Genomic DNA, 27,535 nt, shown 5'->3' on the forward strand with positions numbered 1-27,535 from the left:
ACAGCGCATGAGCTAACCTGCTATCTGATTTTTACTAAGGAAAAACACAGAATAGAGAGGGCTCTAAGAGCCCCGGTCCAACATACACATGTGCTTCTGTGGCCAGTCCAACCCAGTTGTAGGTCACATGACACACACAACCCATCATCACCTACAAAAAATGGCAAAAACACTCAACAGAGGAACGCCGTTTTTTTCACAATGAGAGAATACATCATTCTCGATTAGTATCGGCCACAGGCCTTGCTAAGCACACATGACAGCAACCAACCATTTTCTTTTTTTTTAGGAAAATAAGTCTCTCCAGCAGATTTAGCACAACCTCAGCAATCAAGCTAAGAGTTACATCGCATCCCTACCACACAAAAGACACAAATAGTGCACAAACATGTCTGATAGGAGGATGAAAAAGTCCCCAGGGAACCGGGGGGGAAAACACAATCCTCCTATTTTACCCTCAATACGGCCAGTTAAAACAGGAAAACCTGTTAATATGTGAACACACTGTTCATTGTCATCACAGTCTGAGAAAGAACATTCTTTTACTCACTTGTCACCAAGCATAGCTTCATAGGTTAGTTACCTTAGTTGTGAGTACACGGTACATATAAACACCATGATGTTTCTCACACAACAACCAGATCATTACATCCCGATTTGCACGGAGAAGCTAACTGCAAGTGACAAAAACAGCTCACACATAACCCGCAACGTATCCTAAATGCATTGTAGCAACACACGTTTTGGGAAAAACACCGTTATTCACAATACATTTAGCAAAGTAAAACCAGAAGACGTGTTATGAGGTCTGGTCAACCCCGTTCCTACCCGGAACGCAGATCAGCGAAGTGCAGTTACAGACACCGTAGGAACACAGCCGCTCCTGTGTTGTCCGAACTGGGCAGCGTCACCGCCCCAACCCGCACTACAGTCCCCTGTTGATGCAACATTGCCGTCCTGGCTCAGGGCAGGGTCGACGAAACATCCCCTGTCAAGGATGACGTCGTGGTCAAGAGTGTAAAACATGTTAAAATCAAAGCACGTTCAACAGAATAGCATCAAGCTAACGGCCGCTCCAACCGTTCGGGTGCTACTGCTTCTGCTCGCGAGACGCACGCGATCAGAAGCGAGCTCACGGCGGCGCGCGAGAAGCTAAGCTACCCCGCGCCAGGCCATGGCCTATAGCAGCAAGCCTACGTTACCTAGCGACCACGACATGCTAGCCCCGCAGCTAACAGCTGACTGGCTAATAGTAGGCCCAACCTAAGCAGGCCATGCAGCGATCCAGCAGGCTAACGCAGCAGTTAACAGCTGACTGGCTAACCGCAAGCTATGAACATGTAAACAATGACATAACACTCACCCAGACAGGCCGCCGTTCTGAACCTCTCCTCACTTTTTAAGAGAAAAGAGAAAACAAGATGTCAACACCGCTTCACAACGGTGATTTTACCACACCCGACGGAATCAGCACAATACCAACTGGCCTGTGTAGCTGACTTTGAACATGAATCTGCCGCTACCGCACATTCATGCACATATCCCCTCGTGAAGGAATACTCTCATTTGGATATGAAAGATGGGGCCTTAACACAGAGAGAATCCACTCGTCCAAAACACACAGGGATCACCAGTGTCAATGGTCGCGGCCCACTAGTTAAAACTATAATGGTCTTCAGACCAAGGTCTCCTGTCGCCTAGGTGGCTGAACAAAGGACCCTAGCCTGGGGCCGGTTTCCATAAACATTGTCAAGTAGCCCCCATAGCACTAACAGACAAGTGGAGCCTGCCAGCAAACACTACTCACCCAACCTGGAACGCACCGCTTCTCACAACAGCGGCATGTCCGACAGTTCAGCTGTGGCCTGACAGGTTTCACCCCAACAAACACAGCAAGGAACTGCAGTTGAGAAGCATGCAGCGGCGTGCTCCCAATACGAAAAACCGGTGGAGGGTTTTTAGAATGATCATCATCTTCTAGACACTCCAGTACGAAGACAATATCGCCGTATTTTCTCGAAAAATAGTGAGAGAGAAAATAAAGATATGATGTCAACGTATCCTTGTTTCCCAAAGCTGTTCCTAATCCAATTTCTTCCATCATGGTGTCAAGTGTGGGGATCTACCGAGGCACTTATTCCTTGTGGTGAAAGCGAGAAGGAGGAGAGCAGGTGACCACACACCTGCTTATGAAGGTAAGCTGATGAGGGGTGTGGTCAGACTAATACTGGTATTAGAGGTACATTTGTGGAATTTATTCAGTACGCGTGCACGTACGCGAGATAGTGCAGTGTGATGCCAAGCAGAGCCTCTAACGGCACAGAACAGTTTGTGCAAAATAACAGTGCAATTGGCCACAGTTAACATTTAATGACAATCACTTATTTGATTACTTTCACCTGTTTGATTACATTCACCTGTTTGATTACATGAATATGTTATTGGATTACATTCACCTGTTTGATTACATTCAGCTGTTGTTTGATTATATTCAGCTATTCAGCTATATTCAACCAAGTTGTCTGCAGTGACGATGTAATGGAATACTATGGGTATATAACTGCAGTTCTGTATCGTTAGTGGCTTAGCTTGGCATCACTACTGCACTATCTCGCGTACGTGCACGCGTACTGAATAAACCACAAATGTACCTCTAATACCAGTATTAGTCTGACCACACCCCTCATCAGCTTACCTTCATAAGCAGGTGTGTGGTCACCTGCTCTCCTCCTTCTCGCTTTCACCACAAGGAAGAGGTGCCTCGGTAGATCCCCACACTTGACACCATGATGGAAGAAATTGGATTAGGAACAGCTTTGGGAAACAAGGATACGTTGACATCATATCTTTATTTTCTCTCTCACTATTTTCGAGAAAATACGGCGATATTGTCTTCGTACTGGAGTGTCTGGAAGATGATGATCATTCTAAAAACCCTCCACCGGTTTTCGTATTGGGAGCACGCCGCTGCATGCTTCTCAACTGCAGTTCCTTGCTGTGTTTGTTGGGGTGAAACCTGTCAGGCCACAGCTGAACTGTCGGACATGCCGCTGTTGTGAGAAGCGGTGCGTTCCAGGTTGGGTGAGTAGTGTTTGCTGGCGGGCTCCACTTGTCTGTTAGTGCTATGGGGGCTACTTGACAAAGTTTATGGAAACCGGCCCCAGGCTAGGGTCCTTTGTTTAGCCACCTAGGCGACAGAAGACCTTGGTCTGAAGACCATTATAGTTTTAACTATAGTGGGCCGCGACCATTGACACTGGTGATCCCTGTGTGTTCTGGACGAGTGGATTCTCTCTGTCACCGTGTTAAGGCCCCATCTTTCATATCCAAATGAGAGTATTCCTTCACGAGGGGATATGTGCATGTAATGTGCGATAGCGGCAGATTCATGTTCAAAGTCAGCTATACGGGCCAGTTGGTACTGTGCTGATTCCGCCGGACGTGGTAATGTCACCGTTGTGAAGCGGTGTTGACGTCTTGTTTTCTCTTTTCTCTTAAAAAGTGAGGAGAGGTTCAGAACGGCGGCCTGTCTGGGTGAGTGTTATGTCATTGTTTACATGTTCATAGCTTACGGTTAGCCGGTCAGTGGCCTGGCGCGGGGTAGCTTAGCTTCTCGCGCGCCGCCGGGAGCTCGCTTCTGATCGCGTGCGTCGTTAGATCGGCGTCTCGCGAGCGGAAGCAATAGCACCCGAACGGTTGGAGCAGCCGTTAGCTTGATGCTATTCTGTTGAACGTGCTTTGATTTTAACATGTTTTACACTCTTGACCACGACGTCATCCTTGACAGGGGATGTTCGTCGACCCTGCCCTGAGCCTGGACGGCGATTGCGTCAACAAAGAGGACTGTAGCGACTGGTTGGAGCGGCGACGCTGCCCGGATCGAACAACACAGGACGGCTGTGTTCTACGGTGTCTTGTGACTGCACTTCGCTGATCTGCGTTCCGGGTAGGTACGGGGTTGGCCAGACCTCATAACACGTCTTCTGGTTTTACTTTGCTAAATGTATTGTGAATAACGGTGTTTTTTCCCAAAACGTGTGTTGTTGCAATGCATTTGGGATACGTTGCGGGTTATGTGTGAGCTGTTTTTGTCACTGGCAGTTAGCTTCTCCGTGCAGATCGTGATGTATTGATCTGGTTGTTGTGTGAGAAACATCATGGTGTTTATGTGTACCGTGTACTCACTACTAAGGCAACTAACCTATGAAGCTATGCTTGGTGACAAGTGAGTAAAATAATGTTCTTTCTCAGACTGTAATGACAATGAACAGTGAGTTCACACATTAACAGGTTTTCCTGTTTTAACTGGCCGTATTGAGGGTAAAATAGGAGGATTGTGTTTCCCCCCCCGGTTCCCTGGGGACTTTATCACCTCCTATCAGACATGTTGTGCATTAATTGTGTCTTTTGTGTGGTAGGGATACGATGTAACTCTTAGCTTGATTGCTGAGGTTGTGCTAAATCTGCTGGAGAAACTTATTTCCTAAAGGGAAATTGGTTTGGTTGCTGTCATGTGTGCTTAGCAAGGCCTGTGGTCGATACTAATCAAGAATGATGTATTCTCTCATTGTGGAAAAAACGGCGTTCCTCTGTTGAGTGTTTTTGCCATTTTTTGTAGGTGATGATGGGTTGTGTGTGTCATGTGACCTACAACTGGGTTGTACTGGCCACAGAAGCACATGTGTATGTTGGACCGGGGTTCTTAGAGCCCTCTCTATTCTGTGTTTTTCCTTAGTAAAAATCAGATAGCAGGTTAGCTCATGCGCTGTGTGGAGCTGTGAAACGCTTCATAGGGCTGACTATGACTGTGTCATATTCTCTTTTTGTCGTTACGTCGTATCATGGGTGTGGGGTCGTAAAGGGGTGAACTGGTAACCTTTCCTCTCCCCATTGTTCTGTCGGTCAGGGGTACACCCCCTGTCCTTCAAGGTTCCCGTCACGTGGCGGTTCGGCACGTTACGGGGGGGGGGGGGGGGGGGGGGGGGAGGGAGTTCCTGGTCCCACGGCCTGGTATATTGGGCGTGTGCACCGCAGGAATTCCCCCGCCATAGAGTACGTCACCGTGCGCGTCTCTGTTGGTAGGACTTCCGTGTGCTGTTCAGGTCCATGTGATGGATCTGTTTTCAGGGGGGGTGGTCAGGGCTCCTCCTCACCAAGCGCCTGTTCAGGCCTTCTGTGAGTTCAGACTCCTTCTTCCATGTGAGGAAGCCTCCATCAGAGTACAGAGCCTTCCTCCTCAGATTGTCAAAGTGAGTGGACCCTCTAGAAGGGTCCTTTTCTATTGTATGTATATTCGATTCAATTCGTTTATTGAGTGTGTATGGGTTCGGTGCCTCTTCCCCGGAGGCCCTAAAACCAGTTTTTTACATGGCTCAAGGTGCAATATATTCTTTTCAATCTGTACAGCTCGCGTGGGAAGTCTCTCTGGGGATCCCCGTCTCTTTCCTATGGGAGGGTGGTGGGATGTAAAAATGTGAACATTTTTTACCCCGGCTGTGTAGACTGGGATACATACTGTTGATGCTTCCTTCTTTCTATTCCAGAAGTGTTGGAGTTAGGGAGTGTCACACCCCTCTTGTCGTTCCCCTGGGCGCCTTGGGGATTCAATGACAGGTCTAAATAGCCTGTTCATTGATGGGGGTGTGTCCCGACGCACGTATAGTGCTAGCTCGCTGTAAACAGGCGATTGACTGGCACGCCTTGGTTGCTTGTGGTTGAAACAGCGTTTTTATAAAGCAACTGGGATGGGGGTTTTTCCTCTTCCGGCGACCACATCCCATGACCTGGGTGGGTTGTCGACGGATTCTCGTTCATGTCTGGGGGATGATGACGGGATGGATCTGAACATATGTAGTGGGGTCTCACGCCCTTGGGGTGGGCCACCAGGCGCGGTTCGTCCGAACGTCTGGGTGGCGCCTTCTTTTCATGTTAAGATCAACACGCATATCTGCCCTTCTCCTGGAGTAGGCATGTCGGCGTGGTTAGGGCACGGGACTGGTTCTGGTCACGCTGGTCCAGATCAGTTGAACCCGTTGTCCGCCGGGGATGCAGATCTGCTGTTCTGGTACCCTGAGGGACTTGGGCTTTTTTCAGGGGGAAAAATGCCAGGTCGGTCTGGGTGTCACAGGGTTAAGCGCTATGGAGACCCTGGTTGGGTATGTTTTTACTCAGCACTGTCGTCATGGCTTACAGCCATGCCATTCTGTACGCGCTCGATCTCGTCGGATCTCGGCCGCTACACAGGTTGGTCCTGGTTAGTACTTGGTTGGGAGACCGCCGGGGAATACCAGGTACGGTGTGCTTAGGGGCTGGTTCTCCATTATTTTTCGCTCCTCTCTCACGCATGGCGAAGAGGGGCCTGTGGGGGTGGTTTTTTGACCTCCTCTGGTGACCCTGTGCTTCCCGTACCGCCAGGCCCGGTCCGAAGTGATGTTTGCGACCCGTAGGCCTGGGTTAACCCTTTTTGGAAACTGAAACACTTGTACTGCGGTATAGCCGGTGTATACCCGCAGGTGTGTTTTGGAGTTTTTTCTTGAGGGGTTATAGGAACAACCACCGCATTGGGTAACACCGAGGTGGTTGATTCCCTGGTGTGTTGGAGCAGTGTCAACTCCCGGGTTCACCGTTTGAGGGTGCCCCTGCACGTTCATGACGTCTGCCAATCGTGTCAGCCTTCTCTGCCTCGACCCCTCTGGGTGGGGGTTGTTAAATGGAGGCTTGGTCATGCAACACCGCCAGCTTACGCTCCTTCCGCCGGGGCGGCTGTGTTCAGCTGTCCCCTCTGGCGCCTGTCTCGTCCGCAGTCTCCAGGCTAGGGTTAACGGCCTGTTGCCTGGTTTTTCCCCGGTGCGCTGCCTGCTTCCGTTGGTTAACCTTTTTTGTGTGCTTACGGCCATGCTGACTGCCTGTTCTGCAGGGTCAGTGTGCCAGGCGGTGTACTATTGGGGGGACGGGGCCCGCTCGGCTTACGGCCATACCGACCTGAACACGCCCGATCTCGTCCGATCTCGGAAGCTGGGCAGGTTCTGGCCTGGTTGGTTCCGCCTGGGAATACCAGGTGCAGTAACTGAGGGGCCTTTGTCCGAATACGCTGGCGATGTGGGGGGCGGGGCACTACGTGCCCACCTGGTGGGGTCTTGATGCTGGCATCATGGACTTCTCCGGGCCCCCATTCCAGGGAGTCCAGTCCTTTTGGTGGGTCTGGGTCTTCCTTCGCGCTCCGCTGCTACGGCCTTGCCACGGGGTTGGGTTTGCCCTTGGCCCCGTGATTCTGGGGGCAGTAACGAGGTTGTTCCTCCGTTCGTTCCCGGGTGGCATGCGGGTTGTGCGTGTGTGTAGTCGTGGGGTCAAGCCACGGTCTGCTCACCCTGTGCGTTAAGTTGCTTGAGTGCCTCTTCGCACGGTCGGGTCCGTCGCCTTCCCGTGAAGCCTCTAATAGGGGGGATACCCTCCATTAGGGGGGGTCGGGGGGGCTCGGCCCTCCCTGTTCTGATGGTTTTGGGGGGCTGTCAGCGGGGTGTATTTGTCAGCCAAGTGGCTCCGCTTGGCCTCCCTTGTGCAGTAGTGATGCCAAGCTAAGCCACTAACGATACAGAACGATAGGTTATGACTATAACCAAGTTCTGTTAGTTAGGGGCGATGCTTGGCATCAGACGACCGCTGCAGCCCTTGTCCTCACCTTGTGGTGAAAGCTTGGGAAGGAGGAGAGCAGGTGACCACACACCTGCTTATGAAGGTAAGCTGATGAGGGGTGTGGTCAGACTAATACTGGTATTAGAGGTACATTTGTGGTTTATTCAGTACGCGTGCACGTACGCGAGATAGTGCAGTAGTGATGCCAAGCATCGCCCCTAACTAACAGAACTTGGTTATAGTCATAACCTATCGGTAGCCTATGTTGTTTTTTTAATACATATTTCTATTTCGTTTTTTAGTTTTCAGAATCTATGGTTCCTACCATCTTCCTGCTCCTTCGCCACTTGTTCCAAGAATTCAGAATTCTCATAATCATCATCATCTGTGTGATAAAGCAGTAGTTTGAATACATCAAATACATTTTAAATACATGCATGTTAGGATCAGTGATCCAAAAATAAATAAATGGATAGCCTCACAAACAGGGATCGAGACATGTTTTCATTCTCTAGTTGACCGGCTGAGCTCTAGATACAAGGACTAACACTAGACAACATTACTGTATATCTTGTATGTCATAAATGTCTGGATGTAACAGTACTGTTTATCTGTATGTCGTGTATATCCTAAATGTTACGATGAATTAAAAATGGGGGACGCTGATGTAAACAAGACGAAAGTCTTTCTCTGGTCTGCATCCCCTTAACAATTGTGTGTATTGAGCCGTACTGTATTGTACCCATTCTGCAATCTGTTAATAAAGTTTTCAATCAATCAATCAATCAATCAATCAATCAATCAATCAATCAATCAATCAATCAATCAAACATGTTGTCATTCTCTAGTTCAGGGGTTCCCAAACTTTTCAGGCCGGGGCCTAGAAAATAAGGCGTCAGAGAGCCGCGGCCCAATGCACATCGTCTGGTTTTTTTTTTTTTTTTTTTGCCAAATATCACTTCAATCCTATTAAGTTAGTTCAAGTTAGTTATTCATTTATATGTGCTATTTATGAGAGGGCTAACTTGTTGCAAAATAATAATGATAATAATAATAGCCTCATTAAAATACTATTGTTGCTTTGGTTGTTTTCAGCGTTTTATGTGCATAATCTGTTATTTAGTTTGAAATGTTCGTTGAAATAAGTAGATTTTTCGTTTTTGTTTATTTATTAAGTTAATATAAAACCATATAGTCACATTTTAGAATACAATAGAATAGAATTTTAGAATACAACTAGAAACACTGTCCTGGCCTGCTTCTAAGTTCAGTGGCCTGACAAAAAAAAATTAAATAAAAAAATAAAAAAATAAAAAAAAATGTTTTATTTTATTTTTTATTTTATTTTTTTAAATCATCTCGCGGCCCATCCGTGGCTGCTCGCGGCCCACCTTTGGGTCGCGACCCCGACTTTGGGAACCACTGTTGACTGACTGAGCTCTTGATACAAGGACTAACACTAGACAACATGCTGTCATTCTCTAGTTGACTGACTGAGATCTTGATACAAGGACTAACACTAGACAACATGCTGCCATTCTCTAGTTGACTGACTGAGCTCTTGATACAAGGACTAACACTAGACAACATGCTGCCATTCTCTAGTCTAGTTGACTGACCGAGCTCTTGATACAAGGACTAACACTAGACAACATGTTGTCATTCTCTAGTTGACTGACTGAGCTCTTGATACAAGGACTAGACAACATGTTGTCATTCTCTAGTTGACTGACTGATCTCTGGATACAAGGACTAACACTACAACATGCTGTCATTCTCTAGTTGACTGACTGATCTCTGGATACAAGGACTAACACTAGACAACATGCTGTCATTCTCTAGTTGACTGACTGAGCTCTTGATACAAGGACTAACACTAGACAACATGCTGTCATTCTCTAGTTGACTGACTGAGCTCTTGATACAAGGACTGTCTAACACTAGACAACATGTTGTCATTCATCTCTAGTTGACTGACTGATCTCTGGGTACAAGGACTAACACTAGACAACAAGTAGATACAAGTTTTGTATTGAAGTGTTTATGTTGGTAATATTTGTGGTAAATATTTTGATTTACAATGGTTTAGAAAGTTGACAGATCAAACTCCTCAAAACCTCACAATAATGATATGGCCAGGAAATCACAGATTATGGGTCATTAATTAATGTCTGATTATTTTCAATAAGGTAGTAATAAGTGCATTTCTAACAACGTTATTTCTATGCAACATCTTTTTGTAATATTTTTTCTTGTTTTCATGTCTTGTATACAATTTAAAATATTTTAATAAAATAAAAGAATATAAATGACACAGTAAACACATACGTACCAGGGATGGGTAAAGACAGGAATATGTTTTCATAATCATATTGACTCTGATCAGCATCTAGAAGAAGAAAATAAAGTTTGAATTGAACTAAGGTACATGTGTGAATATTAACTACGGTACACGTGTGAATATTAACTAAGGTAGACATGTGAATATTACGGTACACACGTGAATAATAACTAAGGTACATGCGTGTGAATAGCACACAGAAACATGTCAGTTCTGTGTAGCGTGTCTGTAAGGGTGGAATCCAAAGCTCCAGTTGTGTTTCAAATTTATTTCTATAAGCTGCAGTTTTTATTAAAGCTTGACATTTGTCTTGCACGCAAATCATACTGTAGATGATGTCACATGACCTGCCTCCCACCAATATGTGTTCGTGTTGCATGCTACTGTCTTTTCCATAATACCCCACACCACCCACACACAAGTGAATTGCATGTAGCCCACACACACACACACACACACACACACACACACACACACACACACACACACACACACACACACACACACACACACACACACGCACACACACACACACACACACACACACACACACACACACACACACACACACACACACACACACACACACACACACACACACACACACAACCACACATGCATGCAAAACACATTTGTACAACGAATAGAACAGTTTGTAAAACATGCTTATTACCACTGATGGAGATTTTCCTCTCGGTTTCTGTCATCGTGACAACATTTTCATAGATTAAGTTTGGGAGGGGAGCTCTGCAAAAACAATAGATATGACATGCAAATAGGTGGAAATAATTTAACGCTACTACAAGGAGAATGTTTCAACAAAATATATCATTGTCAGATTGGTTGTCATGCCCATGTATATTATTTACAGTAAACAAAATAGACCACTGCAACACTTCCGGTATTTTGAAATCATGGGATAGAGAGCGGGGGGGGGGGGGGGGGGGGGAGAGAAAATTAATGAATGTGGATGAGAGCCTTGACATTAAGTGGTTGTAGCTACGGCTGTGGGGGTGCTGGAGACATGATACCGTCTTCTCCAGAGTCAGACGAGAAGATAGATACCAATTTCCTCTCTGTGTGTTCAGTAGGAAGCTATCCCGCTGCAAGCTAGCCTAGCTTAGCACAAATGAATGGAAGCGGATACGGACCAGCTAGCCTAGCTGTTGGCCAGAAACACCTCTCCTGGAGGCGTCTATATTAATCCCAGCCCAAGAGTGCTTCGCGTTTCTCTGATTGGCCACGACGCCCATGTGACCGCGGCGCGCGGCAGAGCGGAAATAGGCTGCTGCTCCGGCGAAAGAAAGACAGGCATTCTATTGCCATGCTCTGCGACAAACTCGAACCTTAACCAACTCCGAAAGAATGCCTAAACTTAACCGGCGAAAGAAAGACAGACGCTAGTTACGTTTATATAGAGAGATGATAAATTAATTAAACGAAAAAAAAAAAAAAAAAAAAATTGAAGTGATTCGAACTTGTCACCAACTGACCACAGGCTCCACAGCAAGCTGAGGAACGAGTTGAGCTAACTGTCGATGTTAAAACAGGGGGGATTACAAATACATAATGCCGCGGCAACCTATGCGCCGCTGCCACTCTGCCGTGGGGCGGTGCTAGGCGTTGTCACGTGGGGCGTCGCGGCCAATTAGAGAAACGCGGAAGCCACTCTTGGGCTGGCATTAATATATAGGCCTCCTGGAGTTACACACACGACGCTACTGGTTTTAAGCTATGGCTAGTGGTCCGTATACACTTCCATTCATTTGTGCTGCTAAGCTAGGCTAGCTTACAGTAGGATAGTTTTGTACTGAATGCACAGAGAATAAATTGGTATCTATCTTCTTGTCTGACTCTGGAGAAGACGGTAAGCACATTTCCCATGATGTTGGCGTGTTCCTTTAATAATAACACACAAGACAGAGTGCTACTGTATACTGTGAGATGTTGTCAGTCCTGTAATGTGGTTGGAGGCATGATTAGGTATATAGCACAAGGTTGATTGAATTATTGCTATTATATACCACAGTATTATCACATCCTATTCATACAAAATGCTTATTTAGCTGTTTTGCTGGTGTAGGATCAAAGTGTAGTAGTAAGTAAGTAAGTAAGTAAGTAAGTAAGTATTTATAAAGCACCTTTCATACATGTCATGTAGCTCAAAGTGCTGTACACAATTATAGGCATATATAACGATAAAAGCAATAAAGTCATAGTGATCAGTTAAGATCAATGTTAAAAAAAAATAATAATAATAATAATAATAGTAACGTAAAAATGAAAATAACGTAAAAACAGTCATTTGCTTACCAGTTTGGGAGAACAGGTCCGCACAAACATTTCCGCTCAGTGGCAACCGGAAGTGCACTAAACCAATGCACTTGTATGGTAGGTAGCAATGTTTAGGTCTTATAATGCTAGTGTAGTTACGTTTTTATCAGTGGTCATAGTTGGGTCCATAGTGCTTTACCAAGTCCCACGGATCCATCAGTGGCCGTGTATTGTGTGCGTATGTACCCGTTCGCTCATGTGGTCAGTGGCCAGAGTTGGGTCCACAGGACTTATCCAAGTCCCATGGACCCATCAGTGGCCGCGTCTTGTGGTAGAAAGAAAGAAAAAGAAAAACGTATAAAGAAAACAGTCTAAAGTTTGAAAGTTTGGGAGGTCCGCAAAAACACGCCTTCAGCTCAGAAGCTGAGGCGTGTCAAAAACTTTTGAAAAACTGGAGGCGTGTCTCCTATTGTACCCATTCCTTCATCTAAGAAGTTTGAAAGTTTGGGAGGTCCGCAAAAACACGCCTTCAGCTCAGAAGCTGAGGCGTGTCAAAAACTTTTGAAAAACTGGAGGCGTGTCTCCTATTGTACCCATTCCTTCATCTAAAAAGTTTGAAAGTTTGGGAGGTCCGCAAAAAGTAGTAAACAAAAGGTGTTGCTAGGTTACTAGTGCATTATCAGGTGATCATGACACTCAATGGAATGTTGCGACGTCTGGACTAACGGTGGTATAATGTACAGCTGACTTGCTATATCATATATACTATTATTTTACTCAATTAGACATTGGCACTGGGTTATATCATGAAACAAATTAGGCAAATTGCACCACCATGGTTGCCCTTAATGTAATTATTGATTATAAGTAGGGATGTTCGATATTGGCTTTTTTACCAATATCCGATATACCGATATTGTCCAACTCTTAATTTCCGATACCGATATCAACCGATACCGATATATGCAGGTTTTCCCCCCCAAAAAAACAAAATAATTTCAGGTAATTAACATTACATATCTTTTGTCGTGGAATTAACACAACATTATGCATACTTTTGACAATTAATAAAATAAGAATTGTTCTTACTTGCTTGCCTGGGTAAATAAAGGTTAAATAAATGTAAAAAAAATAAATGTAAAGAAAATAAATGTAAAAAAATAAATGTAAATAAAAAAAATAAAAATAAATTTAACAATACCGATAATTTCCGATATTACATTTTAATGCCAATATCGGCCGGTAATATCAGTAGGCCGATAATATCGGACATCCCTAATTATTAGCTATTATATGTGTTACTAATGTCCACACTGCATAATGAGCAGTTAAGAGTACCCTTGTAATATTCCCTGTATGCAGGTCAACTGCTAGTGCTACCAAATGGACACCAGCAAACAGGATATGATGTCATTGTACCTGGGGCTGCATACTAAGGTGAGGACCTGTGCAGCAGTCCCAAAGGTCAGATAAAGAGAAGGAAACACTTACACATATGTTGGTTCCAGATCTTCTCCCATCTCAGCTATAGTAACACAATTAAAATGTCAAGAGGTTATATCAAAGCGCCGGTGCTCTCAGCGTGGACTAGGGTTGGGAGATATTATGGAAACAATTAAACATTACAATATTCAGAAGGACGTATACCGTAAAATGTCAAATAAAAGCCCCAATAGACGCCTGTCCCAAATAAAGGAGGGGTGTTTTGACAAATAACGGTAGGTCTCAATTAGAAGCCCGGTCTACATTGTTTATTTGAGTGTCATTGAACACAGTTCGTCATTTAGCAGGTTACCCTCAATCCTGGTATCCAAGCTGATCGAATCACTGCATTAATGAGGCAGGAGCTGAGTCTTATCAGTGTGCATCAGTGTGAATATTACTTGTATGGCATGTACCAGCATGTACACATCAGAATAAAACAAATAAAGAACTGGATATACATCTACTAATCCTGTGGATTATTGAATTATTGTGTACATGCTGGTACATGCCATATAAAGAATTGGATATTTCCCATATTTGCTGAGCAAGATTTTCGTGCAAAAGGAATTAGAAGCCTGTCTCATATAAAGATGGGGAACGTTCAGTGATTGAAGGAAATAAAAGCCTGGGCTATTATTTGAAGTTTTACGGTAATGTTATGTCACAATATCTGCTTAGATGAAAAATCACATACATAATCCGCTGGATGTTCATTATATTGGACTGGATATATGAAGTGTGATACAGTAACAACGACGTTCTAAAATATTTCAGAACACTTTTTGTGATCATTCATTTAATCAGCAAAATTGTGCATCATGATCCCCAATATAAAGAAAACACAATGTGATACCACAGATGATAAACAATAAACATCGGCACTAACTAAGATAATACATAATTCTGCATATGAAGCTCATTACATACCATCCATGAGATTCTGATACTGCGCCTCCTTCGCTGTAACGAGCATCACAATGATTTAAATAAACACAGAGGCCATGTTTATAGCATGTTTATAATGCAGTACAGATGATTTCAAAGTGACAACAATGACAATAATAATAATAATAATAATAATAATAATAATAATAATAATAATAATAATAATAATAATAATAATAATAATAATAATAATAATAATAATAATAATAATAATAATAATAATAATAATAATAATAATAATAATAATAATAATAATAATAATAATAATAATAATTAATTACATTTATATAGCGCTTTCTAGACACTCAAAGTGCTCCCCACAATGTAGGGTGGAAATTGCCTCCTTCACCACCACTGGTAGCACCCAATCTTGGGCTATGCAGGCTCAATGGCTGCCAGACACTGGCACCCGGCACACATCACACTACACAATGGCTGCCATACACTGGCACCAGGTACACATCACACTACACAATGGCTGAACGGCTCAGGAGACAGGGATTGATATGGGCCAATTAAGGGGAAGGGATTCCTGATTGGGAATTTGGCCAGGAACGTCGGGGAACCCCCTACTCTTTACGATAGACGCCCTGGGTTCTTTAATGACCGAATTCAGTCAGGACCTTGGTTTAGCGTCTCATCCGAAGGACGGCACTCACAGCTGTCCAGTGGCGGACTGGGACACAAATTCAGCCCGGGACATTCAGACGCACCAGCCCACACACCGGCCCACACACCGGCCCACATTAGTGGCCCACACACTGGCCCATACACTGGCCCACACACCGGCCCACATTAGTGGCCCACACACTGGCCCATACACTGGCCCACACACCGGCCCACACACTGGCCCACATACTGGCCCACACACTGGCCCACATACTGGCCCACATACTGGCCCACACACCGGCCCACACACCGGCCCACATACTGGCCCACACACCGGCCCACACCGGCCCACATACTGGCCCACACACTGGCCCACACACCGGCCCACACACTGGCCCACATTAGTGGCCCACACACCGACTCACACACTGGCCCACACACCAGCCCACACACCGGCCCACACACCGGCCCACATTAGTGGCCCACACACTGGCCCACACACTGGCCCACACACCGGCCCACACACCGGCCCACATACTGGCCCACACACTGGCCCTCACACCGGCCCACACACTGGCCCACATTAGTGGCCCACACACCGACTCACACACTGGCCCACATTAGTGGCCCACACACCGACTCACACACTGGCCCACATTAGTGGCCCACACACCGACTCACACACTGGCCCACACACCGACTCACACACTGGCCCACACACTGGCCCACACACTGGCCCACACACCGGCCCACATTAGTGGCCCACACACTGGCCCGCCCACACACTGGCCCACACACACACACTGGCCCCGTTTATAATTTTTTTTGGACCAGCCCACTTTGTTTCCGGCCCATCGCGATTCGTCCCGAACGTCCCGATGGCCAGTCCGCCACTGCAGCTGTCCCTATCACCATAACAGTATGTCTTTATATGGCGGTCATTCTGGTGGTCTCTGATGATTCTGGTATTTTAAACCTATTCGATAATAATAAAGAAAAACATACCTGGTGAAATCTGTGAAGGTTGATCTGGAACTATCCTGGGAATGGGATTGTTCAGATTCAGATTCAGATTCAGAATTCATATAATTGTATCTGGAGAAAAGCATACGCACTTTCTGCTTTGCACTATATAGTATATTGTATATTAGTATATTGCATAGTACTGTATATTGTATATTGTATGGTAACTCAGTTACTTCTATTCTGCATTGAACATTGTACATAATACTGAACACTGTGTCTACGTACGTGACTTCTATTTTTTACTTCTATTTTTACATGCTATACTATTTTATTTCATACTTATCTTTTGTCTAGCACAGTCTCTGGAGCATAACAGAAAGAAGCATTTTGTATAAAAGTATTCTGTACTTCTGTATGACAACTATTAAAGAAACTTGAAACTTGAAACTTGAACTCAAAACATGACATGTAGTGGTGAGCCAAGATGAGCACAGCCTAGTGTGCTGCTTTTAATAGATGAGCACAGTCTAGTGTGCTGCTTTTAATAGATGAGCACAACATAGTGTGCTGCTTTTAATAGATGAGCACAACATAGTGTGCTGCTTTTAATAGATGAGCACAACATAGTGTGCTGCTTTTAATAGATGAGCACAACATAGTGTGCTGCTTTTAATAGATGAGCACAACATAGTGTGCTGCTTTTAATAGATGAGCACAACATAGTGTGCTGCTTTTAATAGATGAGCACAACATAGTGTGCTGCTTTTAATAGATGAGCACAACATAGTGTGCTGCTTTTAATAGATGAGCACAGTCTAGTGTGCTGCTTTTAATAGCTGAGCACAGCCTAGTGTGCTGCTTTTAATAGCTGAGCACAGCCTAGTGTGCTGCTTTTAATAGATGAGCACAGTCTAGTGTGCTGCTTTTAATAGATGAGCATATCTATATACTACTATGCACTGTGTTTGATTAACTTTGATAGTATCTCCAAATAGGCCCTCTTGACATCACAGATTGAGGCGGGGCAGAGTGTGCCATACTAATTATCTAATCTAATTATCTAATAATAATAATATAATATAATAATATAATTATCTAATTATAATATAATTATCAGCCACCAGGGGGCAGCAAAAGCACCATCTATTTCATTATACTCTTTAAGACCGATTGTTTGAGAAAATTATAAACTCTGAGAGCTAAGGGGTTTGCAGCGGTTCCCAAACTTTTTTGGCCGTGCACCCCCTGTCACCTCCCGACCTAGCTGACGCACCCCCCAATGGGTTTCTGTTAGAAAAAATTGTTGCTGGTCTCCGTGCACAGATGAAGCACACCTGTGTCAGACACGCCAGAGACATTATTGTTTATTATTATTATTATTAAAACGTACGTTTTTTATTAAAACGTTTCTTGAATTTCATGATTTACACAGTGAAAATCCCCATTTGAAATAATGTATATTAGTTATATTTATTAGGCATAAAAAAAATATTGTTTGGTTCCTGTTGGTTGTCAGTTAAGGCCATGAGTAGGTAGGGAATTTATTTTATTTTATTTTTTATTTTACCGGTATCTCTTCCCACGGCGACTATGGATAGGGAATTTCTTTATTTAATTAAAATGTTCACGACAACATGGATGCATGTACTCTGCCAGCATGTTTAATATCCATAATACTAAAGGTTTGACTAAGATTTTAATGAAATTTTATTGTAAAAAAAATAAAAAATTAAATAAAAATGTTTACCACCATTAGCCTTTTCATGTCACGCACCACCTAGAGGGCGCTCGCGCACCATAAGGGGTGCACGCACCACAGTTTGGGAACCACAGGGTTAGAGGCAGCTGTGTATTACAGTATACATACTCAGGGGTTAGAGGCAGCTGTGTATTACAGTATACATACTCAGGGGTTAGAGGCAGCTGTGTATCACAGTATACATACTCAGGGCAGTGGCGGCTCGCCACCGGGGGCGCTAGGGCGCCGCCCCACCTGTTAAATCAGATAAGAAGAAAAAAAAAGTTTTTGTTTTTTGTTTTATAGCCCTATAAATAATATAAACATGTTTAAAATTAATAATATTTACTCATTTTAAGTATGTTTGTGTTTCCAATGCACAATATAACGTTAATATATAAAATAAAAAATACTCGTTTTCCTGAACAGGAAGTGACCCACTTTTTTTAATTTTTTTAATTTTTTTGTATTTCTCGGCCCGGGCCAGACGCAATAGCGCTCTGAGTGCGCGTCACTGTTTGATCGCTGTATCCGTCGCAGCCAATCAGTGCGTAACGCGTTGTGCGTTGAAATATGACTATTATGTTGGAATCCGGGCACGATTTGAAGCGGTCTAGGCAGCAGCGTCAAGAATTTCCGTAGCCGCATTTCGCGGAGACGCTCTCTGATTGGCCGACGTCAGTTTTTTTTTCCGTAGCAGTATTTCGCGGAGACGATCTCTGATTGGCCGAATCCACTTTCTATGTTCCAATTCTAGCTTGGTGGTAGAGATAGTTGTGTTGTTGTGACTTGTGAGATGCAGCTATTTGTCTTAGAGCGTGACTGCAAGTTCTTTCGACGGTTAAGCTTAGGCACTCTTTCAAAGTTGGTTAAGGTTAGAGTTTGTCTTAGAGCAGACCTGGGCATTGTACGGCCCGCGGGCCGGATACGGCCCGCGGGATGATTCTGACCGGCCCGCGAAAGAGTACATGATAATATTTTTTTTTTTCTTTTTTTTTTTTATATATATATTTTTTTTTTTTACTTTTTTCTTTTCATGTCAACATTCACACGCACAATATACGCTTAGGAGACATGCTCAGAAGATGTTGGTTCTCTTTGGATCCACCTACATATGTGAACAGACATTCTCAGTCATGACGTTTACCAAGTCATGGTACAGATCCTCTCTCACTGATGAACATCTGGCAGCTGTGCTTCACATCTCCACCTCAGACATGCAACCTGACTTTGATGGACTTGTTAAAGCTCAACAGAGACTGGATTTCTCACACTGAATGAAAAAAAAAGAACTGAAGAACACTAAAATGTGGAAATATAACAAGTGAAATGGGACACTTGATATATTTTTTTCTTTTTTTTGCACAGTTCTGAAAACATTAAATGTTTAATATAGGCATGTAAAGTAAAAAAGGCTACAAAACTGGGACACTTTTCTTTACACAGTTCAGTGACATGTCTTGTTTTTTTTTGCTATAAGATGATGTGATGTCTTTAGAAAGCTAAGAAAATCCTTGTTTCAATAGTATATGAAACTCAAAATGCCCTTTGTTATTAATGTTTCACATTTTGTTTATCATTTTGGAAATAAATTCTATTTGAATAAATGATATTTTTGAAAGCTAACCTCAACTTTTAATTGCCAAATAATAACATACACTCTTACCAGGGGTCAAAACAATGCCATTTACTGCTTTTTATATAGAAATAAAATGTATATTATGCATAATTGAGTTTGGAATTTTGGCCCGGCCCCCCAACATATTTTCAGTTGCTCATTCGGCCCCCCGGGAAAAATAATTGCCCACCCCTGTCTTAGAGCATGGCGATAGAACGCCAGGTAGTTTGCAGTCTGTTCGACGCGGAAATGGACAAAGAAATGAAGTACTTGTGTTGTGTGGTGCTAACTGCTAACAGCTAACACTTGGCTAACAAGCTATATGGGGGATGCAGTCTGGACAGTGGACAGTGGTCTGGAATACATCAACAGTGGATTATACACTTTATCAAGCCCTCCTGCCCTGGACGTTTCGACTAAACAGTGAGTCTCTCTCTCTCTCGCTCTCTCTCTCTCTCTCGCTACACGGCTGTCTCCGAGAAATGCGGCTACGGAAATTATTGACTGTGCTTGCTGAGACGAGACGATAATAGGCTAGCGATTCAAAATGCGCTGCTGTGTTGTGAACTATAACATTAATTTAGCTGCTGCTGATGCATAATGAATGAATGGTGAGTTGTTTATTTTATTGGATTGATCCGAGAGACAGAGAGAGAGATTGCTCCAGAGCATCTCAGAGCATTACATTTTCAACGCGACCTAACGTGAACCCCCGGCTGCGACCCACCAGGCTGCGATAGTACCAGCCGCTACTGACTCAGGGGTTAGAAGCAGCTGTGTATCACAGTATACATACTCAGGGGTTAGAGGCAGCTGTGTATTACAGTATACATACTCAGGGGTTAGAGGCAGCTGTGTATTACAGTATACATACTCAGGGGTTAGAGGCAGCTGTGTATCACAGTATACATACTCAGGGGTTAGAGGCAGCTGTGTATCACAGTATACATACTCAGGGGTTAGAGGCAGCTGTGTATTACAGTATACATACTCAGGGGTTGGAGGCAGCTGTCTTGCAATCTGATTGGGGCTGGTGACTGGAATAAAAGAGAAGATAAGAGAGAGTGTCTCTTGTTCAGGTTAAATGCAGTAGATATCTAATGAATACAGGTTGAACCAGACAGTCCATGACTCTGTACCTGTTGTTGACCGCGTCACAGCGAATCTGCTGCCCCCACGCTGGCTGTGGAGAGAGTGCTTTATGTTAAATAAAAACACATAACCTGAAACATCCACATGGCACATTTGTGCCTGAACAACATAGTGAAAAAGAGGAGTTATTTCCTATGTGCTGAAATATTATATTATCATATTCTGAAAAAGAGGAGTTATTTCTTATGTGCTAAATATATTATATCATCATATTCTGAAGGCTTGGAGTCAGAAGAGTATTAGTAAGTCGGATTTTTATTTTTATTTTTTTAATGCATTGGTTGTTGTTACAAAGGGTCAGATTAAACCGAATATATGTATTTATTGATTGATATATATTGCATAATATTTGTATATCGTCTGATATCCCTTGTGTATTCTTTGTACATATACACGGAATATCCCTTTAACCTAGTACAGACCATAATATTTCGTTCTCTTATTTGATAGCGTTCCACCAGCGCCAGTGCCATACCCCCAGAGCCGAGTTCAAAGCCACCGTCAAGACATGTCTGTACATGCCCGGCTTTGCCCAAGACTACGAGACAGGAATAAGGCTGGTACTAGTTTATTCGCCTAACATATAAATATGGCGCAGGTGAATACAGAAGTGGTTCAGTTCGAGTTCGAGTTCGAGTTACCCAAGTGAAGCCTCACCCACGATACGACGTGCGGTGAAGTGGGCCCGTTTTTGCCCCAAAATAGAGTCTTGTCTTATCCTAATACGTTTGTTCAACGTATCGTTCGCTCCTTACTAGTAAAGCCTTCATCACGAGTCAACGACCAAGTGAAGTGAGCAACTGTGCGTCTAAATAGAGCACTTATAGCCGCGTGCGAATAGGATAGTAAAGTGTCAGAGCCTAGTTCAACTTAGTTAATGTGAAGTACCGCGCACCGGAGTATCTACACCGGTGAATGCAGAGCCCCTTTCCGGCTGGATTATTATTCTTATTGCTTTGGACCAGGCTGTTGGAGCGGAGAAGAATCGTCTACACCCACTGCTGTGGGATTTACCCGTGAGGAACATCACTCGAGCCCGTCTCTATTGGAGAGGCTGGCCGGCTTTCACCTGTGCTGCACGCATACTGGGATTACAGCTGCTGCTTTTCGTCTGCCGATCAGGGAGTAATATACCGCCTCCCTTAGCAGGAGCTTATTGAGTCCCCGTTGATCCAGACTTTGCATTCGAACATTTCCTCCCCCTGCTGGCTTACAACCGGTGGGAACCCCCTACCAGACTCTCCCGCTGCCTCCCCAGAGTACCATAGATATAATTCTTAATATTCAGGTTGTATTATCATCTCCTGCGTAACCAGAGAATGGACATTCATTATTGATTTGCCTACGCACATTCCTTTGCCTTATAAGCGCATTCAAAGTAAAATAGAGAAGTATATTATGTACCTTTTGCTGCAATAAATACTTAAATACAACTTTGTGTGGAACCGATTTCATTGTGGGGAAGTGTTCATCATCATATACTTGTGTACGGTATGGCCAGTAGTAATGTACATAAGACGGTAGTGGTTTAATGATACCATACTTATTAATACAGTCAGGGAATTGTACCCCTCAGTTACAGTTGTACTTTCCTAAACCTTCTCTAGGCATCATTATCTTAATCTTAACCAAAGACACTAAATCAATGTTTTGATCTGTAGATCCTGTGCAAAACAAGTTTGTTTGAGACTTATCCTTTATCCAAAGCGCTTTACAACTTATGCCTCACATTCACCCACTCACTCACACATTCACACACCGACGGTGGAGGCGACCATGCAAGGTGCCGACCTGCTCATCGGGAGCAGTTAGGGGTTAAGTGTCTTGCTCAAGGACACTTCGACACGCTGCCGAGAGGAGCTGAAATTGAACCGGGAACCTTGATTACCACACGACCGCTCTACTTCCTGAGCCACTGTCAAAATAGGACAAATAAAAGTAGCATGTTGATTTTGACTCGTTGAATCAATAAGGAGAAGTACTCACAATATATGAGGGTCATATATTTGATTCTCCTCGTGTATCAGTTCTGCAAGAAGGACAAACAGTGCAGTTGTAGCAACAATATTACAACACCAACCATGAGGCCTGAAACACGTTTCACCACAAACGGACACAGACGACAAAATAAATGTTTTGCTTGAACAAACAACAGATCATTGATTGAAGTGGATACTTTCTTTACGTACTGTATCTGATCGAAAAGCACAAACAACTTCAAGATACAATTCTAACCTTTTGCTATCATGCTTAAACTATGTTTAAACTACAGACGTTTACATGTGTTAAATATATCTTTACATAATTAAATATATTCCCATTGTAACCCATTATATTTACCGTACAACAAATCAAATGACGTGAATGACAAACAACAACAGTAAATGATTTGGATTCAGTTTGCATCATCTGTCTGAGTGCGTCTTGAAGTGTATAATAAACACAAATAATAAAAGTCAACTTCCATGTACATGTAAATGTACTTGACAGAAAACTGATTCTAATACCTTTTGAAATCAATGATGTTGTACTTACTTGATTTCTTTTTGCAACACACACACATCAGAGTTAGCATAATAAGAGACGCCACTGGCAGCAGCACTGTCAGGATGGTGCTTGGTGGACTGGAGATGTCTATCATCATACCTACGTAAAAGACAATTTAAAGAAACAATCATATGTCTATATCCATACAGAGAAATAGGAAATAATAGGAAACGTATACAGTAGTTTTGTATGAACATTTCATAAGAAACATTGTTCTGCTTCAGAAGGTTTTATAAGATTCAAGATTCAAGATTCAATCGTTTTATTTCAAACCACAGTGTTAGTTTGGCTACATTTTACATTGCCCGGCAAAACAACATTTGAAAAAAATAAATGAAACAACAACAGCCAGAAACTGTACACTGTTTGAAAAGGAGATGGAAGAAGCAAAGCGTATCCGTTTCCATCCTAATTGCAAGATTACATATACTTCAGCAAGTACAATATGACACGATTTACAATACACACACACACACACACACAGACACACACACGCGCGCACACACACACACACACGCACGCACGCACGCACGCACGCACGCACGCACGCACGCACTCACACACACACACACACACACACACACACTGCTTCAGAAGATTTGATAAGAAACATAATTATAGTTCTGCCTTCAGAAGGTTTTATAAGAAATGTATAGTTTCTGCATTCAGAAGGTTTTTATAAGAAACATAGTTTAGCTTCAGAAAGTTTTATAAGAAACATATAGTTCTGCCTTCAGGTTTTATAAGAAATGTATACAGTAGTTTCTGTCTTCAGATATTATTACCTTACTCATCTCATGTATGTTTTTATATACTATTATTACATTTACATTTAGTCATTTAGCGGACACTTTTACCCAAAACGACTTACAAGTTCTATACGACAAGTCAGCAGGAAGGGTATACAACTCTGAACAATGTTCATCAAACAGTGCTGAGCCTTGAGTGCTGCAGCGTTGAGTGCATAGTTGTAAAGACATAATAGTGTAGTAGGAAGAGTGCATGATAGAGGACAGTAAGAAGGTTATTTTATTATTATTTTTCTTTTTTTTCCATTTCAGATATTGATTGAAGAAGTGTGTTTTTATTAGATTACTAGAATATAGGTCAACAGACTAGGATATTAGATGGTTGCCCAGGCATATATGGCAGACTATCTAAATTCCTTGTAAGAACCATACATGTATATGCATTTGATGCCATATATTATTCAAATGTTTTGGTAGACCATATAATAAAACATTTATATGATAGTGTTACATCTTTTATGTTCACAGGGGCACACTGGCACATTTTACTAAAGAGAATAATTACTGATTTAACTGTTTTCATTACACACAATATCTATATTCTAATCTAACATTGTGATCTGTGGTTCACTGTCTCAGTATTATATATATATATTCTAATACAACATTGTGATCTGTGGTTCACTGTCTCAGTATTATATATATATATATTCTAATCCAACATTGTGATCTGTGGTACACTGTCTCAGTATTATATATATATATTCTAATCTAACATTGTGATATGTGGTTCACTGTCTCAGTATTATATATATATTCTAATCTAACATTGTGATCTGTGGTTCACTGAGTGACACAAAAGCCTCCCCCAGGAAGGTCGACGCGCCACCTGATGAAAACAATAGACGTGAAATGACAATAGAAACTCTCTAGACGCAGCTTTCCTGTCGACAACCCGCAGCTTAACCACACGAGGTGTTCGGCCAGCGAGCCTCTCTGTCACGCTGCTGTGTGTAATCCATCTACCCACACGTAGATTATTTATATTTCTCTGTATGTCTTGCACATTATGAGAAGCGACAATAAAGCTGACTTTGACTGACTTTGACTGACTTGACGTACAGGCAAACTGCACGCTGACACCGTGACCTCACAGCCCACAATCACATACTAAACACTATTCACACAGCTAGTGAACTCGTAAGGTGATGGTTTTTTTCCCCCTCTTCTTTTTCTAAAGTTCCGGTCCCTATAGTCTTTACTTTGGGTGTGAAATAATGACCCAGTTGAACGCCTACGAACAGCTGAGTGGGCAGCGATATAGAGATGTTTTTAAAGACAGAACTAAGACATACCTTTTTAGCTGCATCTTTTTTGAATATATCAATCTGTTTATTTGCTTTTTTATATAATTTTATCTTTTACAAATAAAACATAAACACCCACAACACATTAACATTAAGCATTAACCATTAACACCACTGCATCTCTGCATGAAGGTCTAAGGTGTAGTTGCTCTTAATTCCATATATTTTTAAGCAAACTGCATTTCTTTCCACTCAGTATGTTTTCTTTATTGAAGGTTGAGAGGGAGCCTCAAGAAGGAGGGTTCTGGAACGGGTTGATTCTAGGTCAGCAGAAGGTTCTGGTAGGGTTTGATTCTAGGTCAGCAGAAGGTTCTGGAAGGGTTTGATTCTAGGTCAGCAGAAGGTTCTGTTAGGGTTTGATTCTAGGTCAGCAGAGGGTTCTGGAACGGTTTGATTCTAGGTCAGCAGAAGGTTCTGTTAGGGTTTGATTCTAGGTCAGCAGAGGGATCTGGAAGGGTTTGATTCTAGGTCAGCAGAGGGTTCTGGTAGGGTTTGATTCTAGGTCAGCAGAGGGTTCTAGTAGGGTTTGATTCTAGGTCAGCAGAAGGTTCTAGTAGGGTTTGATTCTAGGTCAGCAGAAGGTTCTAGTAGGGTTTGATTCTAGGTCAGCAGAAGGTTCTGGTAGGGTTTGATTCTAGGTCAACAGAAGGTTCTGGTAGGGTTTGATTCTAGGTCAGCAGAAGGTTCTGGAAGGGTTTGATTCTAGGTCAGCAGAAGGTTCTAGTATAGGGTTTGATTCTAGGTCAGCAGAAGGTTCTAGTAGGGTTTGATTCTAGGTCAGCAGGAGGTTCTAGTAGGGTTTGATTCTAGGTCAGCAGAAGGTTCTGGTAGGTTCTAGGTCAGCAGAAGGTTCTGGTATGTTCTAGGTCAGCAGAAGGTTCTGGTAGGGTTCTAGGTCAGCAGGGTACATGGTATCCATGGGGGTCTGAACCCACAGCACCATCTGTGTTCACAGATTCTGAAGCAGTAAGGAGTATATGACTCACTGGGTCATTCATCATCACTGATACTCATACTGTAGATATCTTTTAAATATCACAAATGTGCTTCAGTAAGAATACTTAAATCTCCACTTGTTCATATATTCTTTATCAGTTCTTATTTATTATTAATAAATGCATCTTCATTGACCCAAAAGCAGTTGCAACCATTTAAGCTATGAAAAACATTTATATAATAGTTTGATTTATCTGTGTTATTATTCAACTTGTCAGCATTCATAATGTCTGGGACATTTAAGAAACATTGTACTACTATTGGCCTAATTTTATGCCCATTGCATTGTAACATGTTAAGCTACACTGCAAAATAAATCTAGTGTTTCAAAAGCTTATTATTGAGTCTTAAAATGTCATTTTCAGAATAAAAGCGGGAACAAATATCTGGCATTGGGGTTGAGAGAATCTCACTTGCTCCAGTCTAACTGGTTTCATGAAATGTCTTGAAACGAGTGACAATATCTTGACATTAGTCAAGCAACACTGCTTCTGTTTCGAGATTTAATCTGCATTTGTATTTATTATCCTTTTATTCTATATTATTATCTTTATTATCTATCATTTATATCTATATTTCCATTTTCCATTTCCATTTAGTCATTTAGCTGGCGCTTTTATCCAAAGCGACTTAAACGTTTTGTACAAGCAGGAAGGGCACAACTCTATCAGCTGAGTAACAATGTTCATCAATGTTCATCAAAGTGTTGAGCGCTACAGTGTTAGTATAATAGGACAAGTGCGTGACAGTAAGGTTAGTTAGGGTTAGATTATTATAATAATTTTTTTCATTTCAGATAATGATTGAAGAAGTGCGTCTTTAGTCGACGGCGAAAGATTGGACGGGTTTCGGCTGTCCTAACTGTGGTGGGTAGTTCGTTCCACCATTGTGAAGCAAGGACTGAGAATAGGCGACTTCTCTTTGATGACCCTCCCGGAGCTCAGATTTTATTATCTATTCATTTAATTACTTGTTATTACATTTTATATAATTATCCTAAATTATGTTTTGTTTTGTCAGGTTAGGTTAGGTTAGGTTTACTTTATTTGTTCAAGGGGGACAGTGTACATTAATAAAACCTTTTTTCAAATGTAAATCCACCCAATTTTAACCAAA

General features: G+C 42.7%; 1 protein-coding gene across 1 annotated transcript in view; it reads right to left on the reverse strand.

Annotated features, from left to right (window-relative positions):
* LOC311232978 (uncharacterized protein) overlaps positions 1 to 27,535 on the reverse strand; it is a 37,457-nt gene that overhangs the window by 9,737 nt on the left and 185 nt on the right. The window contains exons 2-12 of the mRNA XM_084319824.1: positions 23,296 to 23,406; positions 22,747 to 22,789; positions 20,748 to 20,791; positions 20,600 to 20,645; positions 18,198 to 18,245; positions 16,292 to 16,326; positions 14,660 to 14,692; positions 13,739 to 13,772; positions 10,647 to 10,720; positions 9,965 to 10,021; positions 7,958 to 8,017 (exon numbers count right to left, since the gene is read on the reverse strand). Coding sequence (XP_084175950.1) covers positions 7,958 to 8,017; positions 9,965 to 10,021; positions 10,647 to 10,720; positions 13,739 to 13,772; positions 14,660 to 14,692; positions 16,292 to 16,326; positions 18,198 to 18,245; positions 20,600 to 20,645; positions 20,748 to 20,791; positions 22,747 to 22,789; positions 23,296 to 23,404 — 583 coding nt within the window. The 5' untranslated portion in view covers positions 23,405 to 23,406. The remainder of the gene's footprint in view (positions 1 to 7,957; positions 8,018 to 9,964; positions 10,022 to 10,646; positions 10,721 to 13,738; positions 13,773 to 14,659; positions 14,693 to 16,291; positions 16,327 to 18,197; positions 18,246 to 20,599; positions 20,646 to 20,747; positions 20,792 to 22,746; positions 22,790 to 23,295; positions 23,407 to 27,535) is intronic.

The sequence above is a fragment of the Notolepis coatsorum genome, assembly GCF_963971535.1.
Source record: "Notolepis coatsorum genome assembly, chromosome: 8".
Lineage (NCBI taxonomy): Eukaryota > Metazoa > Chordata > Actinopteri > Aulopiformes > Paralepididae > Notolepis > Notolepis coatsorum.